Raw genomic sequence first — 20,472 nt, forward strand, 5'->3', positions numbered from 1 at the left:
AATGTTCATTAGGATTAAGTGTTAATTGTTGCAGTTTTCAGTTTCAATAACCAAAGGAGAGAATAGAACAGATTAAAAAATATAGATGTGATAATAAAGTACATTATATATTTTTACTATTTTTCTTGTGTGTCCATAGTTTAATTAGTGCTAAGCATACAACAGTTGGTTTTAAATGACTTGTTAGATTATCTCAAAGATTTTTAATGGTAAGTTAATATCAATATGCTAAAAACACACTAAAAAAGGTACTTTATATCCAAAAACATATTCTTGGAAAACAGATGGGATATGAAAATGTGATTACTTATTTTCAGCTGTTGATGATTTTGTTTGCCTTTGCAAGGTTTTAATGCATTGAAAATGGCTTTTCTTATAACAACTTAAACAAAGTAATTTTCTGAGAATAGAATAATCAACACCCATATACCCATCATCCATATTTAACACATCTCAATGTTTTTCCATGTTGCTGAATAGTTTTAAGGAAAATGTATAAAACATGTCTTTGAAAACCCTTTGTATACATAGATATTCACTTTTCATTCCTTTCCACTGGGAGGAAATCACTATTCTTAGATTAATGTGCATTCTTCAAAACACATTTTAAAATTTCATTAAATATTATATTAATATATCCAAAATAAAATAACTATGTACAAATCTATTAATATATGTACACAATTCATATAAGGAAAACTACAAAACTCTCTTGAATGAAATCAAAGAAAAATTAAATGGAGAGATACTACATGTTCATGGATAGGAACACTATATTGTCAAAAGAAAAAAAAGGAACACTATATTGTCCAGATGTCAGTTCTGCCCCACTTGATCTCTAGGTTCAATGAAATCCCATCAAAATCCTAGCAAGTTATTTTGTGGATATTAATCAAACAATTCTAAAGATTATACAGAGAAGCAAAAGACTCAGAATTCAATATTGGAAAACAAAGTTAAAGGACTGACATTGCCTGACTTTAAGACTTAGTAAAAACCTACAGTAATCAAAACAGTGTGGTATTATCAAAAGAATAAAGAAATAGATCAATGAAACAGAATAGGGAGCTCAGAAATATACCCACATAAATACTGTCAACTGATATTTGACGAAGGGGCAAAAGCAATTCAATGGAGAAATGGTGGTTTTTTTCAATATATGGTGTTGGAACAACTGGATATCCACATTGAAAAATTAAAAAAAAAAATCTAGACACACATCTTAAAATCCTTGAATAAATTAACTCAAAATGGAAAAAATGCTTAATGAAAAAAGCAAAATTATTAGAATTCTGCAAAGAAAGGAGGAAGTCTTGTTGATTTTGGGTCTGGTTGTCTTTTTAGATATGACATCAGGGTATGATCCATGAAAGAAAGAATTGATAAGATAGGCTTAATTCACATTAAAATTTCTGTTCTGTCAAAGATGATGTCAGAAGAATGACAAGAAAATCCAGACAGGAAGAAGATATTTGCAAAAGACATATAAAACAAACAATTATTATCCAAAATATACAAATATTTAAAATTAAACAAGAAAATAAGCAATCCAATTAAAAAAAAAATAGGCTCATGCTCTTAACAGCTCACCAAAGAAGCTCTACTGATGTCAAATAAGCATATAAAGAGATGTTCCACATCATATGTCATGAGGGAGATGCAAATCAAAACAATAAGATATCACTACACACTTTTTAGAATAGCCAAAATCCAGAATAGCGACAATACCAAGTGCTCATAAGAATACCAAGTGAAGCCAAAGTAGCTCTTGTTCACTGGTGGTGGGAATGCAAAATTGTACAGCCAATTTGGGAAATGGTTTGTCAGTTTCTTACATAATATTTTACTAAATAGTATGTTATATATATATGTTGTTCTGATACTTTCTTTTCAGTTCAATTATATATTTCAATAAACACTCAAGTGATATATATTCCTATCATTTTATTTATAGTACATAATAGTTTTCTGTTTATTAGTATATCACATTTTTATTTATTTAGATTGTTTCTAAATGTTCACCATTGTAAACATACCACAAACGTATGCATATCTCCTTTTACATTCAAGATTTTCTCTAGGTATACACATGAGGTTTATAACAATTTCCTCAAGATAGTTCTCTTATGAACAGTAGATAAAATTCACTTTAGAAGGACATAAAATATCTCATTTTATTTCAGGTTTCCTAATTATGTGTTTACTAATCATTTATTTTTCTTCCTCTTAAATTGCTTCTTCCTGTTCTTTGCTATGTTTTGTTATGTACTCTTAAGTTTAAACTGATTTGAGCCAATACTTAGTTCATTTTTCTGTGGGCTTCTATTCAATTATCACTAACAGTTTATTGCCTCAAACATAAGCCAGAGGAAGCTTGTGAGGCTCTGTCCAAATACAGATTTAAAAAAGAAAAGGCTGCTATATTGATGGTATTTTTAAAATGGACTTTATTTTTCTAGATTAATGTTCACAGCAAAATTAAGAAGAAAGTGCAGAGTTCCCATATAATGCTGCTTTATATTCAAACCATCGCCCACTATCAGTATTTCCCACCAGTGGTACCTTGTATTATGACTGATGAACCTACACTGACATATCATTATCATTTAAAGTCCATAGTTAATATTAGCATACACTCTTGGTTGTACATTCTATGCATTTTGACAAATGTATAATGGCATGTGTCCATCATTATAATATCATACATAATAGCTTTATTGCCCTAAATATCCTCTGAGATCCACCTATTTATCCCTCCTTACTCTCTAATTCCTGGAACTACAATCTCTTTATTATCCCCAATGTTTTGCCTTTTTCAGATTGTTATATAGTTGGAATCATACTCTATGTAAGCTTTTATAGATTGGCTTCTTTCATTTAGTAATATGTATTTAAGATTCCTCCACATGTCTTCATGGCCTGATAGCTCGCTTTCTTTTTAGTGCTGCATGATATTCCATTGTCTGAACATACCACAACTTATTTACCCTTTCACTTACTGATAGCCATCTTGGTTGCTTCCAAGTGCTGGCAATTATGAATAAAGCTGCTATGAACATCTGAGTGTTCTTTTTTTTTTTAATATTTTATTTATTTATTCATGAGAGACACAGAGAAAGAGAGAGGCAGAGACACAGGCAGAGGGAGGAGCAGGCTCCATGCAGGGAGCCCAGCGCGGGACTCGTTCCCAGGTCTCCAGGATCACCCCCTGGACTGAAGGCAGCGCTAAACCACTGGGCCACCGGGGCTGCCCTGGGTGTTAGTTTTTGAGTGGACCTAAGTTTTAACTCATTTGGGTAAATACCAAGTAGTGTGATTTTTGGATCATATTGTAAGTTTTGCAAGAATCTGCCAAACTGCCTTTCAGAGCAGCTGCCATTTCTTTTTTATACAGAAAGAAATTGCTGTGGGATTCCAAATATTTCCTGTTTATTATACAATCATCTTCAAAGGATATCTCTGAATAGTTACCTCCATTTCCTTTCTTACATTTCAAGTTTCTGGGGAGGGCCTCTGGATAAAGCTGATGGCACCAGGTGTTTCAACACTAATCAAGTAGTCAAAAGTCACATCCAGAAACCCCCAACATTTATTTCTTATCAGGAAGAGGCTGGTTCAGTCATGGCTGGTTCAGTATACTGTATTGGCAGCAGTTTTTCCTATATGTGAGCCAAGCTTGAGGATTAATATTTATAAAAATTCTTCAGCATGTTGATTGCCAGATTGTTCACCATTAGTATTTGGTTATTTTGCATAAAGCTTTTTAGGATATTCTCGGTTTGATAAACACTTTGATGTCATCAGCTAGATTGACCAGTCAACATCAACTTTATAATCAAATCAGTTCTCTGTAAATGAACTCATAGTTCTTGTGTTCATGAATCTACCATGAGGGTTCTCTTTTAAGTAGAGGGCATTTTGGCTGACTTCTTCCTCTAACTCTTTGAGATCTCAAACTGGAACTTGGAAAACTGGTCTTAAGAAACCATATAATTAACTGATGTGAAATACCTTCATTTAGATTTGTAAGATCATTTTGATTTTACTATTCATTTCATTCAAGTCTCTGACTTTGAGCTGTCTCCTAAGTCCCATGCAGGGAAAATTAGGAATGCCAGTTAATGCCCCATGCTTCTTTGCATGTTTTCTGTGAGCTTAATTTCTAGTTACTAATCCTATTTTCTATTCGGTTGATAGCATTTTTTAATCTTAAATTTTTACCACTCTTCTTCTGAACCACAGCTTCATCAAGGGAAGAGTGTTTGCCCCACACTTTCAAGCATGGCTACAATTATTATTATTATTATTTTTTGCACAAGGATCTATAGGTAAGGATGGAGGGCACTATTTCAGAGCCTAGGGCTTAAGAGAGTTCGCATGGTTTTTGCTTGTGCTCTTGAACTTCTGCAACTCTGTGAGAACATGCTAGTCCAAGAAAAATGAGAAATACTTGGAGTACAGCCATTTCAGCTGACTTAACAAGCTCTGAAGCATTTCTTCCACAGCTATGTCCTAGAGAAACTTAGATGAACCCAGCCTATATTATAGCCAAATACCAGTAAGCCATGGATGTGAAAATATTAATAAATAATAACTACTTTTAACCACAGAATTTTCAGTTTCTGCTAAACAACAATCACAAACCAGTATAGCTTGTATAGTAACTTTGAAGGAGTTCATACCCCTCTGTAAACAAAGGATAGATATGGCAAAGGAACTTAAATCTCTGAATTCACTTTAATCTTCATAAAGTTCTGTTTCTTATAGAATCTGTGCTTCTTTGCACACAAGCCTTCTTCTAAATGCTGCTGAAGGGGTTGACTTATAAAATGTTGCCAGTTTCCCTGGCCCATTCCCCAACATTTCTCATTGGTTCTAACTCATAAAAAGGGTTAGATTCCAACTTTGCTGATGGGAACACTTAACTGGAAACAGCTAGCCTATACCCTAGAATAATCCCACCAAATCTGTATTGTAACAAAGTTGGAGAGCATGTGTGGGACTGACTCTAAGGTAGATATAAAACTTAAATGAGTTAAACTTAAATGAGTTAAATGAGGATGGGGAGAGAAGATTCAATGTGCTAATATTAGCATCCATGTATGGTGCTAGATAAATTGGCTAATCCAAAACAGGACTTAATTCCAGCTTAGATTGGTGAAGCAGAAGTGCCAGAGAATTATTGGTATATATTAGAAGGAACAGTTCATAAGCTTATTGTTATGGAAATGTTTAAATGGATCTATCATGTGTAAGCTGTTCAGTTACCCATTAATTTCTATCCCAAGAGAATACAGAGAGCATCCCTACCTCCTAGGAAGAAACTCCATTCACCCAGGAGGACATTCCATTCACTAAGATCAAGAACAGGGTTCGTGAGGGTGCCACTAAGTGTCTTGATGAACTCTGTGGTGTTGTTCTTTACAGGCTGGTGATAATGCGAGATGCTACAGCTGAGTTCTCTGATATAAATTAGAATAATGAGACCCAAGTATGGATAAAAACTATTGCATATGCTTGACTATCAGATTAAAAAAATGAGCAAATAGCCCTATAAATCAGAGAAACAGATAGTGATTGGTGGACTCAGACATCTTGATAGTGGCTAGTCAGTGATGAGTTTGTAGAAATAAAATACATGGACAATCTGGTATAGTGCTATTCACATATATAGAATTAATTATGTAGGTCTGCAGAACAGAAACACAATTCAGTCTGCCTTTGTAGGGATTCCTACCCTCTTACACAATTTCAGACCTATGCTATGTCATGGACTAAGTGCCTCAACTGAAGGGTAGTAGCTCCTTTTGAAGAAAAATCTTGACATTTAGTCATAGGTGTTCCATATATCTTCCTCAGAGGGTTCTGAGGCCATATACCAGCATGATTGTTCACCGATGAAAGATAAGAGTTTTTAGATAATGACTCTGAACTTATGCTTCCCTTTGAAATACCACTGTTCCACCATTAGGAGTACATAATTATTTAGGTCTAGTAGATGGATCATAAATCCATCTTTTGTTGTTTTGTTTGGTTTTGCTTTATTTTCCTCCACAGTCCTTAAATATGTGGTGTAGTCAATATACTTAGTAGTAGAATCTCCACATGGGAATAAGAGCCATTATGCAGGAAAGCTCAACTGAAAGATCTTGAAATTCCCCTTTAGACTTATCAAGATTTTAAACTGAAAGCAATTCTGTTTCCCTATGGGACTTGTTGTGATTATTCTCCTCTTCAAAGGCTTTTGAGTTAGAAGGGTGATGATTCAAAGCATGTCTTCATTAACTTCATTAGATGGGACAGTGCAAAAGCCAGATGACCACAGAAAATAATAAAAATAATAGGAGATTATCAGAAAACTAAGCAGGTTGTGATATAAATTTTGAGAGGAATTCTAAATGTTAGATCTCTACTAAGATAAACAAATATAGCCCTTGGTGCTTGAATAGCAATGGTGACCTGGCAAATGAGTATTTTTTTATCCTAATCAATCTGTATCCTATCCAGTTGAATCTGTCCAACCATTTTTTTTTTTTTAAAGATATTTTTAAAGACCTACATAAAGACATATCGATTCTCTTCAAATTGGTCTACAAATTCAATATTCAATGAAATCCTAATGAAAACTCTACCTGGTCTTTGTTTGTTTAGGTATAGGGATTTACACAGTACATGTTGATTGTAACAGAAAAAAAAAAAAAAAAAAAAACAACTGTCAAAAACAACTAAAGCTTCTTGAAAAAGATAAGAAATGAGACTTCTTGCCTTACCAGTATTGAGATATTTCAAAGGTAAGTAATTAAGATTTATGATGTTGGCATATGGATGGCTAATTGAATTAAGGAAACAGACTAGGGGCAAAGAAATAGACATATTTGTATATGGGGACTTGACCTGCAACCAGGAAGGCATTGCAGATCAGGCCAAGCAGTAAAGTGACAGAAGAACTTATTCAGTACATATAGTAGGCAAAATTGGTTAATTAAATGGAAAAATGAACTTAAAATTCCTACCTTATGACATACACACAGATGTACAATTTCCAGATAAATTGATTTAAGTATGAAGGATGAAATGTTAAATATTACCAAATGAAATATAAGCAAATATTTTTTGTCCCAGAATAAACTTTTAAAAAAATATTGAACCACTCGAATCCCTGCAATAAATCCTACTTGATTGTACTGAATGATTCTTTTTAATTTATTATTGGATTGAGTTGTTGTTGAGGATTCTCGTATCTATGTTCATCAGAGATACTGATCTGTAGTTTTCTTTTTTTATGTTATCTTTATCTGGTTTTGTTTTTGGGGTAATGCTGGCCTCATAGAATGCATTTGGAAGTTTTCCTTCCTCTTCTAGTTTTTGAAATAGTTTGATAAGAATAGCTATTAGCTCTTCTTTAAATAAACATTTTTAAACAAGACAAAAAAGGCAAGCCATAAGTCAATTGATTAATTTGTTTATATTAAAATTAAAGTTTAGCACTCAAAACTTATCATAGAGAAGGTAAAATGTCAAGCTACAATCAATAGAAGTGCAAGTAATGAAATTTTCATTTTCAGTAAGTACAATTAATGAAAGCAATAACAATAAAAATATGCAACAAGTCTTGCAAACCAAGAAGAAGAAAACATGAATGAGGAGATGCCATAAATAGGCATTTCTAGAAAGGAAAAACTATCTTAGAATGGATGAAGAAATGCTTAAACTCAACTTATGATGGGAATACAGAAAAAATATAGATATATAATTTTACACACAGCAGATAAACCCAAATGGAATATCTAAGAATGCAAATAGGGACACTTATTCACTTTCATTAGTTGATTATGTGTTTCGGCAGCACACATACTAAAATTGGAACAAAACAGAGAAGATTAGCTGACCCCAACTCAAGGATAACATGCAAATTCATGAAGCATTCCATATATTTTGACTGCTACCTCTGAAACCAATAATACATTGTATGTTAATTAATTGAATTTAAGTTAAAAAATAAAACAACACTGTCTAATACAAAATAAATAAAATATTTAGAATTTTAAAAAGGGTGTGAATTTTCCTTTTTCAAACTGAAATGGAAAAAAAATGATGTAATATATATGAAAACATCTATCCGATTGTCCAACTATTGCATTTCTAGGTATGAAATCTAATGTAACACTAGTACTTATATATTTGGGGAAATATTTGAAAACCTTAATAATATTATTATTTCTAAGAAAGGAGAATCAAATAACCCAGAGATCTATGATCAGGAGAATAATAAATAAATGTTGACACATATTTAAATTGAATATTGTACTATAGTTAAAAATGAGCAACAGATACATGCATTAACACAGAAATGTCATCTTCAACATAATGAATTATTTCTGTAGACTATACATACTATTATTTCAGTTATATTAAATGCCAACTAAGTGTTTTGTTGGGGTAGGCATACACATAGTTAATACTATATATTAAAGGCAAGGGGATGGGTCAAATAGGTGATAGGGATGAAGGAGTGCACTTGTGATGAGCACCAGGTATTGTATGGAAGTGTTGAATCACTGTATTGTATACCTGAAACTAATATTACCCTGTGCTAACTGAAATTTAAATAAAAACTTAAAATAAAAGCTTAGTTCAACAGCAAAAAAAAAAATCAGGATATTCAATACAGTTGGAAGGAAAAGTAGAAGAGTATTTGGGGATAAGCACAAGGATATTGGAAATGTTCTGCTTAAGTTGAATGATGGGTACATATACGCTCATTTAAAATTTAAATATCATATATAAAATAACTGATTCAGTAAAATGTAGCCTCTAACCTGCTTGTCAGACCCACACAGGTTCCATTATTTTTGCAAGGTCCAGAAGAACAGTCATTTGTTTCAAGTTCACAAAGAGGTCCAGAAAACCCAGGTCTGCAAATGCATCTTTAAAACAACAAAATTTAATAACTCCATTAATATAAACATATAAAGTTAAAGCTTTGAATTATTATAGCATGGCAGATTGCTAATAATCAGAAATGTTCAATTTATCAATTGAAATTATAAACATGTATGTATTTCGATACATCTAGATGCATAAATTTGTATCTAGATAGTTTTTGGTTTTCTCTACCTGAAATTGTTGAACCCATCTTCACAGTCACCATCATTCTGACAAGGAAGAGAGAAGCACTCATTCACATTAATTTCACAATGTTCACCCTGAAATCCTGTGAGAGATGAGATAGACATAGATGAGCAATCCTGACTTTAGAGTGTGAAAATCAGTCAGTGATAAAGAGTCTGGAGAATATGCTCTTAGTGGGAACTTAGAAAAAAAGAAAGAAAGAAAGAAAGAAAGAAAACTCCTCATCTCTGGCTTTTCATACAGCTCTATTTCACATAATATATAAATGAAGTTATGCTAGTTTCTAATTAATGAGTTCAAATGAAAGAATCAAGGGAGGAATACTTTACTAAACCCTTTGGGAAAGTAGGTTGTTGCAAATGTTGCTGTTGTTTTAAGGTATTTAAATGTTTGAACAAGAAGAACTGAAACAATCTGGAAAACAAATGAATTAATGTGACGGCCAATCTTAAAGTAAAATTTAGCTTCAGCGATCAAATTTATTCAAGGCAGTTAGCAGATGAGGCAAATTATTTAATTACTTTCCATATCCAAGTGATTCAAAGAAAACAAATTATTTTGATTAATAGCTACATAATCAGTCATCCATTTAAACACATGCCAGTTATATTTTTTTAAAAAAACAAAGAACATGGGGATCTCTGGGTGACACAGCAGTTTGGCACCTGCCTTTTGCCCAGGGTGCGATCCTGGAGACCCGGGATCGAATCCCACATTCGGGCTCCCGGTGCATGGAGCCTGCTTCTCCCTCTGCCTGTGTCTCTGCTTCTCTCTCTCTGTGACTATCATAAATAAATAAAAATTAAAAAAAAAACAAAGAACATGAAAAAAATTACACACTTATGAGACACAGTTGTAATTATTTCAACACATTTGTGTTAGAATATCAGCATATCATTTTTAAAAATACATTAAATATTTTAATATTTATGATGACAATTTAAACAATGATTTCCATGATTATATATATTAACAAGATAAAATTAAATATATTCTTATAGTCACTTTTTCTAGCTAATACTTTTTTCAATACTAGTTAGAAAATGTGTGAAACAAGAGGATTTTCCTTTCTCTAACTTTGCAGTGCTTTAAGTACCAAATAATTGCAGTGATATTACAAATGACAATATCTACTCAGATGTTTTAGTTTGAAGAACAGAAGGCAATTCAAGCTGTTGTTCTACAAAACCTGTATTTATTATTGACATACACATAGACTGGGATATGAGAGAAAGGGTGATCTAGCAACACATGAATGGCCATCTTCCTTCCACAGTACCATTTCATAAATTCTCTCTTCTTTCTATTCCAAATATCTCTTCATGATGAAAGTTACAAAACATTTATAATATTGGCACACAGATGTTAAAGCACAGCTTCCTTAATCTCTATTTCCAAATCATGATCTTTTAGCTTTGGCATCTACTGCTGATTGGAAAATCCTCTGTACTTCTTCACTTACAGTCCCATGAAATAACATGGGATTGTCCTATTGTATCCACTCACATCATACTACAAGCCATTGACACTCTCTGTGGTGTCTATCACCAAGTCAAGTCGCAAATCTTCTATTTGGAGTTTGGAAAGTTGATATTACCTCGTATAAAATCTGGCTGCTTCTTGTTAGTAGGACATAAATGGAAACCTAAAAATTACATAACTCAAAAGAAGGCAAGAGTATAAAAGAACACAGATATATAAGTACTATAGAAAGTAGAAAATGAATGGCTAGATGATCCATTTAAAGTCATCTACATCAATAGTTACATCAAATGTGGTTTAAAAAAAAAATGCTTCAGTAAAAGGCAAAGTCAGCCAGCCCAATAAAACAACAGAACCAACTACATGGTTTCCGAAGGAAACTCACTTTAAATATAGAGTTGATAATGAGTTAAAAGTAGAAAGATGGAATAAAGATGCACCATGAAACCCTTAAAGAAATCCACAGCGCCTATGTGTCTAACAGATTAGATAGTCTTTAGGTCAAGCATCATTACTATTTTTTTCTTACTCAATTATCAAAGCCTTCAAGTTAAACTCTGAAGTTGAGTGCTTATAAATTCATTCATGCAACTCAGTATTGTATTCTCAGCATTAAAAACAAAATTAAAAAGAATTATTTTCTAATTAATATGGCTCTCTTAATTTTAGCTAAGCAAGTTATAATTCCAACACATTCACCATTCATCAATCGCTATCATATTTAAATTATAAATTTAATAGTGTAGTTATAAACAATAAACTTTTTCTTGAAATATTTCTAGTTTGTTTTCTGTTTTTTTTTTTTTTTTTTCCAGTTAAAGATTTAGAAAGTTGTATGCATTACACTATTCCTACTTTTAACATGACTAGCTCTCCCTGGGAAGCAGGGAATTTTGACACTAAGATGTTTCTTAGAAATGTTCTTTTGAGGCACTGGTACTCAGGGGCATTGACTAGCTAGTGAAGTAGTACCAGTATGCCCCCCTGAGTTCAGCTGGGCTGATAAGTCAGAAGAACATTCAGTACCTGCAAACTTGAGAAGCTCACAGAATAATGTTGTTTTCTGTGATTTTGCCTTATTCATTTAGTTTGACATTTCTGGGATGGAGCTTTGTTACCAACCAGGAACAAATGTCAATGGGCTGAGGAAATTAGATTGCTAAAATGCAGTAGACACTGGGAGAAAAAAATAAAGTAGACATGGATTGCATTTAAAAGAAACTAAAGTTTTGCCGAGAAAGGTTGTGTTTGGGGGATTTAAAAGAGAAAAAGATGTATATATACTTAGTCCCAAACTATATATTCCATAGTCCTAGGTGTTAGAAACCTTTGTTTGTTTGAAAGGTATTTGTTTTGAATACATGCAGTGATAGCTCTGTCTGTCAAAACTTTAAGTATAGTGAATTCATTCTATCCTACTCCCCTGTTATTTATCCCTATCCAGAATTCACCTATTAACTGCAATAGAGTTCTTTAAACACAAATAATAGGACATTCTCAAATCAATGTCCTCTTGATTTTTTTCTTAAAATGTCTTGCCTACTCATTGTTATAGAGAATTCAGGTGACTGATTAATATCTTTATACTATCCCATTACCCAAAATATTTCATTAAGTTACTAAATGTACTGTTCACTTTAGGAGCCAAATCAATGTAGATTTTAGGTATAATTTTTAAAATCACTTAATATTTTCTCATTTCTAAAAAAATTCATTTTTTAATTGATTCTCTAGAGGGGATGGCATAGAACAAAGTAAACTAAGAACTGTTAGATTTTCATGAATTTTTTTCTCATTCAAGTCTATACCTTGACATCCCACATTAGAAGTAATACTGCTTGGAATAATTAGGAATGAAAATAAATAGGGAAAAACTAGAATATATCTTTTAGGTATTCAATAAGTTAGCCTTAGAATCATTCATTTTAAAATAAAAACTAAAAATATTAAAAATGAATTATTTTCAAAAGCATCAGAAAGGCTTTATTTTTATTTTTTCTTAATTAAAACATTAACTTACCTGGATTTTAAAGCTTTATGAGAAAAATAAAAATTAAAATTAAAATTAAAATTAAAAAAATAAATAAATAAAGCTTTATGAAAACAAACAAACAAACAAAAAAGAGATTTCTCTCTTGGTGAGTCAGATCTTTTTTAGATATTGTTTTATTTTCATTTTAAAATAGGATGATACAAATGTTCGCATTTTCTTGAAAAATTAACCAAATATTACACAATAGTTGCAGATTCAATTTTAAACACTGAAATATGAAAAGATAGAACTAATATTTAATAGGCCTAATAAGGCCTATTAAATAACTGATTTTTTTTTTTTTTAAAAAAAAAACACTGATTTTAAGGAAACTTAAACACTGATTTTAAGGAAACTTAAAAAATGAGTATAAAAGCTAATATTCTTAAATATAATTAATAATTAACATGCTTTAAAATTAATTAGCAGCAATATATTTTCTTTGAAGAATTTCCCCAACATAAATATCTACAGCTATTTAAACCGAATAGACACATGCTACCACATAAGCACATGTTTTTAGTTGTCAAAAAAGTAATTTTTAATTTAGATAAACTATATTGTCAAGCGATACATTTATTTGGTGCATGGAATTATATGCTTTAGGTAATGTGGCATTACCATAATAATAGTATACGTACTAGAGTAATAGACACATTTAAATGCAACTGCTTGCCTCCTCTGGTACTACAAATCCATCAAGCTTAGAATCCCAATTGTAAATCAATAGCACATGGAAATGATCTGATTCTTCCTTCCACTAAGATATTTAACAAGTATTCTTTGCCACATTTTAATCCTTTGTAAAGTGTCATTTAAAAAACTGTTTAAAAAACTTTTGCTCCTTTCACCTTGGAGACATACGGATGAAGTGGCTCCATTTGGAAACTAAGCCCTTTAAATTAAATTGAAAGTATTGGGTAGCGTGATGGTCTTGCCTATAAACTGAGACATAATTTAGAGTAGAAAGATAAAGAAGTTTTCCTAAAGAGAATATTAGAAAAGCAATCTATTTTAAACATGAAATGATTTTAGATCTCTCACTATATACACACGCGTGTTAATAACAGAGACCCTACTGCATGCCATACACACATTCACACACATTTTATCCAAAGTCATCTCTACCTCTGTAAAATTCCTATCATTCTTATATTACATTTCTACAAGCCTGAAGGTGGACTCAATTTATTCAACTTCTTGTCCTTAATTAGCTCTTTTCCTATACTGTACACATTTGACATTACTCTTTTGATCACATACAATACAAACAAAAATACTAACTTAGGCAAGGAATGGCATTATTGGTACCCTAGCTGAGAAGGATACCTGGTAATTTTCAGAATTTAAGAGCCATAGTAACAAGTTCTTTCACAAACCCTTCTCTCCTACTGCATTCAGATCTCCATGTGAAGGGAACATGGTATTGGCTGCACCAAATGGAAAGCTCTGGCAAAGAGGGGAAGCTTTTCCTCTTATTGTCAATTCCAAGAAAGGGCTCTGAATCTCAATATTTCAGTCCCATGCTGACATGGATCAATCATAAATTCCAGAGGATGGACTTTTCTCTCTGTCTAAGCTTGAGTTCTTGCAAGATAACAATTGAGGTAATAATATGTACACTAGTAGCTTATTTGAGAGGTGACTTCAGGAATTATTGCAAGGAAGTGATGAAATAAAATAAGGGAGAGCGGGGCTTAATGAGCAGGTATTATTCTGAGCAATGAAGACTCCAAGGCTGCTGTGATCCTCTGAAAAATCATGTGGAACGTAGCTCACAGTTGTCACACTACTTAGGAAAGCTGGGGTATGCATCCATAAAGTAAGAGAAAGCTCTTACTCTATTGTACTTAAATGGTTAGTTAATTTATGTGTCTCTAATTGAACTTCAAATTCCTTGAGGGTGTGTCTTTTCCATGTTTAATTTCTCCAGAACCTGTCTCAAGACTTGACACATGGTAGGAAATCAATAATGCTTGTTGAATCAGACAATAAAGAATACAATTTTAGATTTCTAGAATACTACCAACATGTGGCCACAAGATTGGCATGTGTTATGTACAGAGCATATTGCAGAGAGGCAAAAAAAAAATGTGTAGTATGAAATAAATGTTGAGGTGTGTAAACTGATTGCATACTGAATCACCCAAAACTAACACTTTAAGTGACCTAGAGTAAACCCCATTTGTTTCTAGGAATCTTGTGAAATTATATTTTTCTTTCTGTCTGCTATTTTTGTACTTATTAAAGCACTGATTTTTTTATTACAGAAATTGTTTAAACAAATAGGATTTTATATAAAACAAACCTGTATTGAATTATTACTGCTAAATGCTTTTCTGTCTACCTCTTTTCCACTAGAAAATGGTCAATGTTCATAGGGACCAAATCAACTCACTTCAGTTCTAAACAGAAGATAGAAGCACTGCTCCTACTTTCTCTTGCAAAACATGATCACGATAGGTCTGGTGTTTTACTACACCTATAATTTTTAAATAGCTCACATTGGACCCAAATGGATTAGATTATTTTGACTATAAGTTTCAATCACACTAAGCAAAATAGTTTACTTGGTGAACATTCAATTTGGCATAAATCAAAGTGTCAGTTATTCTAGTTGCTGGTTCTTCAGAGTGAATTTTAATGCCATTTATAACTTAGTTGTCTAGTACCTAGTCACATTATTACTCTGGTTTTGGGATTTTATTTATATTCATATTTAAATTGTGACAGACCTTGGCTAAAAATTGTTAACAGAATTTCAAAAATGCATATGCTGAACTTCTAGACCTTAAGCCGTAAATCTCTTTTCTTGTGATGCCCTATATTCTAGTCACTTGGCAAACACCAACAGCTTGCAAAGAATTCCAGGGGAGCTTCCAAATCCTCTATCTGTATAAGAGGTTAAGTCTTGGAATTCTTTGTGGTTTTAAATTTCAGTGCTTTTGAAATGGAATTTGATCAGAATATTTTCTTTTAAAAATAATATGATGGCTTTGACATAGATCCTATTTCAAACAACAGGTATTAAAGTAACTCAGCATAGTGTCTAAAATATTCCACAGTCAACCTCTTTTCAACATTCTGCGGTAGCTTTTTAAAGCAATGTCACAGGCTTTAGTTTTTGATCTACTACAGAGATTGAACTATTAAAGGCAACAGTAAGTAAACATTTTTTATAGTAGTTAGATCCCATTTATCCATTTAAATCATGTACTTTATAATTACTGAGGTTTGCAGGGTATCAAATGTCCCCTCACATTTTTTCCTACTTTGCTTTTCCTGACTTATTGCTTCAAACATTTGTCCATATGCCTTATGTGCCCACACTATTTGCTTCATAAATCCCATGTAACTTTTGCAAAAACAATTACTAATGGCTCTCCAGTTTGTAGTTCCTATCCCTCAGAACGTCAAGAAGTTTTGTCATGTACGTTCAAAGACTTGCCTCTTTAGCCTTATAATAGATCATCCTCTATATGAGGATCCTCCACATCCTCTACATCTATATACAGGAGGTTTTATAAAAAGAAACAGAAACATCTCTAAGATACTAATTAATTGGTATAGTTGAAGCTGACCTTTTGGGACAGAAGAGTAAATAAGTTTTGTCCTTATCTTTAGTAAACCTCTCTTCCAGTAGAATCAGTAACAAGGAAAGACACATGAAGCCATAATTTGGTATTAGAAAATAAATGAGTTGTAGATTTTTATACACGATGTGTTTTTTATACTGTGCTTATGATACATTCCTGTTATATTGAAAACCTACAATGTGCTAATTTTATGGCAGAAGCATTCCTGCTGAAGATGGTAATAGCTCTTGAGTAGAAAGCAGTACATGAGCAGTAAACATCTATACAGATCACCTGTGCACTAATCAGATCTCTTTAAGTTACCTCTGAAGAGATCCTAATCAAGAATCTTTCAAAATAGTATAAGTTATTGTTGGCTGATATGACCCAGAAAGCCAAAAGTAATTTGCTTTAGGAACAGCTGGATTCGGGAGCTCCAATAATGTCTTTTAATCTGCCCATTTCCTATCACCTTCATAGATTCTGTTTTATAGTACAAAGTAGCCACCAGAGTCACATGATATGAGCTTAGTAATCAAAGTGGAAATTAGTGATGTTCATAGGTAGCTCCATGAGAAAAATTACAGTGAAGCATTTGATTACCCAAGATTCCATCTATGCTCATTTCTAACTGACTGCTATTGTTAGGAACACTACATAGTTAGGATTATTCAGGAAAAATAAGTTGTTAACAAACAATGAGAGATTTCTTTAAAATAAACAAACAAAAAGCCAAAAAATACAAAGTTTTGCCTTCTCCTCTCCCTCTCCTCAGCACCCCCATACTAGTTAGGTAAACTTTTTTGGATTATTTCTCCAGTCTGTTTCTATACCTGTATTTGGAGGCAAATACTTCCCGATTCTCCAATGTATATAAGTGTTCTCTCACTCATTTTTAAGGATCCGTAATCCCATTAGAACAAAATAAACCAAACAAACAAAAGAGTGAAAAAAAAAAACACATTAAAACAAATGTAAGTTCTTACCTTCTCTACACACACAAAAATGAGTTCCATCTACCAAAGTCAAGCATGTTGAGTTGTTTCTGCAAGGGTCACTGAGTGGATCACAGGGGTTATAGTGTTGATGGCAAAATTTCCCAGTATAAAAGGGTGGGCATAGGCATACAAATTGCCCAGGAATGGTAGACTCATGACAGAGAGCTCCATTCATGCATGGATCAGAGTCACATTCATTTGTTTCTTCACTACAGTTTTGTCCAGTCCATCCAGATGTACATTCACAGCTGAAAGAAAATTTTAAAAGTATGAATAGTACTCTTTCATATTTATTCTTTGTATTTTCAGTGAATTACTACGTTGAGCTAATTTGTGGTATTTTTATTTATAACAAGATTAAGAAATTATACACACTTTAAAAACATTGTTTGCGTAATTCCCTGAGACAATTCAATGCACATTACTGCAAGAGTGACTGCAATGGCTAACATAAGATTTACAAAGCATTTGGTAAATTTCTAACATAGTAGGCCACTGAGACAGATCAGAGAACAACAGTGCTCCAATTTCAATTTTAGCAACTATTGAGCTTAATTACCAATTGAGAAAATTTCCTCAATTATTTCTTTTATGTAAAATAATTTTCACTGTTTATAAGACTGAGATGACGTTTAATTCAATATCTTTAACAACATGTGATTCTTATAATCACCAGAGTATTTATAACAAGGTATTTCTTTATACTAAGCATCTGGATTTTGTTTCAGTTTTAGCATGCTTTTAAAAACATCTTTCTTCTAATCTGTGAATAATGTGGGAAAATTGAGGAGAAATCAAATAAAAAGTAAAGCATTTGGATCTTGTCTGTACATCACAGACTCTAGCTCAGTCTAATCATCAACCATTTAGCATTTCTCAGACCACATTCAGAAATTTTTTAGTTCAAATAGCACCACACTATCAGTTATTTACTAATCCTGCATATGATTTCATCTTGTTCTAAAGTTTGTTTGTCATGACCTTTAAAAATTTTTATGAGTAAAAATTATAAATGGTTCCATGACTAGCTTCCACTACTTAAACTTCCGGCTTTTCAGTGTGAATCTGAATCTCCATATTCTCATGTACATAATATATGCTGAAAATATTATAAATATTAATGGATATATGGTCTTCAGTTGGTATCATAAAAACTTACTTGAATTCTCTCATTTGAGAAATTGGGGATTCGAGAGCTTGATGAAATTGTTAATCTCAGAGAATTATTGTAAAGATTAAATGATATAATGAATAAAGTATATATGGTGTCTGACATGAGCAATGCCTAGCCACCTATGGTTGGCTGTCACAGATTTTTATTTTTATTTTTATTTTTTTATAAATTTATTTTTTATTGGTGTTCAACTTGCCAACATATAGAATAACACCCAGTGCTCATTCCATCAAGTGCCCCCCTCAGTGCCCATCACCCAGTCAACCCCCCCCCCCTTCCACCACCCCTAGTTCGTTTCCCAGAGTTAAGAGTCTTTCATGTTCTGTCTCATTTTCTGATACTTCCCAATCATTTTTTCTCCTTTCCCTTTTATTCCCTTTCACTATTTTTTATATTCCCTAAATGAATGAGACCATATAATGTTTGTTCTTCTCCAATTGACTTATTTCACTCAGCATAATACCCTCCAGTTCCAACCACGGCAAAGCAAATGGTGGGTATTTGTCGTTTCTAATGGCTGAGTAATATTCCCTTGTATACATAGACCACAGCTTCTTTATCCATTCATCTTTCGATGGAGACCGAGGCTCCTTCCATAGTTTGGCTATTGTGGACATTGCTGCTAGAAACATTGGGGTGCAGGTGTCCTGGCGTTTCCCTGCATCTGTATTTTTGGGGTAAATCCCCAACAGTGCAATTACTGGGTTGTAGGGCAGGTCTATTTTTAACTCTTTGAGGAACCTCCACACAGTTTTCCAGAGTGGCTGCACCAGTTCACATTCCCACCAACAGTGTATGAGGGTTCCCCTTTCTCCATATCCTCTCCAACATTGGTTGTTTCCTGCCTTGTTCATTTTCCCCATTCTCACTGGTGTGAGGTGGTATCTCATTGTGGTTTTGATTTGTATTTCCCTGATGGCAAGTGATGCAGAGCATTTTCTCAAGTGCTTGTTGGCCATGTCTATGTCTTCCTCTGTGAGATTTCTGTTCATGTCTTTTGCCCATTTCATGATTGGATTGTTTGTTTCTTTGCTGTTGAGTTTAAGAAGTTCTTTACATATCTTGGAAACCAGCCCTTTATCTGATACGTCATTTGCAAATATCTTCTCCCATTCTGTAGGTTGTCTTTGAGTTTTGTTGACTGTATCCTTTGCTGTGCAAAAGCTTCTTATCTTGATGAAGTCCCAATAGTTCATTTTTGCTTTTGTTTCTTTCGCCTTCGTGGATGTATCTTGCAAGAAGTTACTGTGGCCGAGTTCAAAAAGGGTGTTGCCTGTGTTCTTCTCTAGGATTTTGATGGAATCTTGTCTCACATTTAGATCTTTCATCCATTTTGAGTTTATCTTTGTTTATGGTGCAAGAGAGTGGTCTAGTTTCATTCTTCTGCATGTGGATGCCCAATTTTCCCAGCACCATTTATTGAAGAGACTGTCTTTTTTCCAGTGGATAGTCTTTCCTCCTTTGTTGAATATTAGTTGACCATAAAGTTGAGGGTCCACTTCTGGATTCTCTATTCTGTTCCATTGATCTATGTGTCTGTTTTTGTGCCAGTACCACACTGTCTTGATGACCAAAGCTTTGTAGTACCACCTAAAATCTGGCATTGGGATGCCCCCAGCTATGGTTTTCTTTTTTAATATTCCCCTGGCTATTCGGGGTCTTTTCTGATTCCACACAAATCTTAAAATAATTTGTTCCAACTCTCAGAAGAAAATCCATGGTATTTTGATAAGGGATTATATTAAATGTGTCACAGATTTTTAAAAGAATGTGTGATCCTATTTATGCCTAAATAAAATATGCACCTCAACAATGCTTCAATTTCTAGTGGTACTTTTCATTTATTTTTCAATCACATCTTAATTTAAAATGGTCAAATATATTTTCAATTTGATAACTCCAATAAAACTCTGAAACAAGTAAACGAGGTATTTTTTTTTAATTATTCTAACTTTGTAGATGAGATAGCCAGAAGTTTAAAGGAGAAAAGTGACTTATCTGAAGCTACCTGGTTGGTAAACTTGAGATCCAAAGCCTAGACCTCTTCCTCCAAGTCTCTCTCTTTTCTTTCTTTTCTTT

The 20,472-nt window shown here is 33.0% G+C and overlaps 1 protein-coding gene, 1 long non-coding RNA gene and 1 other non-coding gene across 6 annotated transcripts in view; 2 read left to right on the forward strand and 1 right to left on the reverse strand.

The window, feature by feature from the left end:
- EYS (eyes shut homolog) overlaps positions 1–20,472 on the reverse strand; it is a 1,532,152-nt gene that overhangs the window by 1,003,383 nt on the left and 508,297 nt on the right. Inside the window, exons 13-15 of the mRNA XM_038554428.1 lie at positions 17,208–17,467; positions 9,118–9,214; positions 8,820–8,927 (exon numbers count right to left, since the gene is read on the reverse strand). Of these exons, the coding sequence (XP_038410356.1) occupies positions 8,820–8,927; positions 9,118–9,214; positions 17,208–17,467 (465 nt within the window). The remainder of the gene's footprint in view (positions 1–8,819; positions 8,928–9,117; positions 9,215–17,207; positions 17,468–20,472) is intronic.
- LOC111098301 overlaps positions 1–20,472 on the forward strand; it is a 145,879-nt gene that overhangs the window by 45,053 nt on the left and 80,354 nt on the right. For 2 of the 4 annotated variants that reach the window (XR_005367890.1, XR_005367889.1), the window contains exons 1-2: positions 6,689–6,791; positions 14,048–14,253. The exons of 1 other annotated variant lie outside the window; for it this stretch is intronic. This is a non-coding gene — a long non-coding RNA (uncharacterized LOC111098301). Of the gene's footprint in view, positions 1–6,688; positions 6,792–14,047; positions 14,254–20,472 lie in introns of those variants that run through there. One more of the 4 variants, XR_005367891.1, reaches the window with a different exon arrangement.
- On the forward strand, positions 7,835–7,936 carry LOC119874323. The gene has a single exon (XR_005368196.1). It is a non-coding gene; the product is annotated as a U6 spliceosomal RNA (small nuclear RNA).

The sequence above is a fragment of the Canis lupus genome, chromosome 12 (assembly GCF_011100685.1).
Source record: "Canis lupus familiaris isolate Mischka breed German Shepherd chromosome 12, alternate assembly UU_Cfam_GSD_1.0, whole genome shotgun sequence".
NCBI lineage: Eukaryota > Metazoa > Chordata > Mammalia > Carnivora > Canidae > Canis > Canis lupus.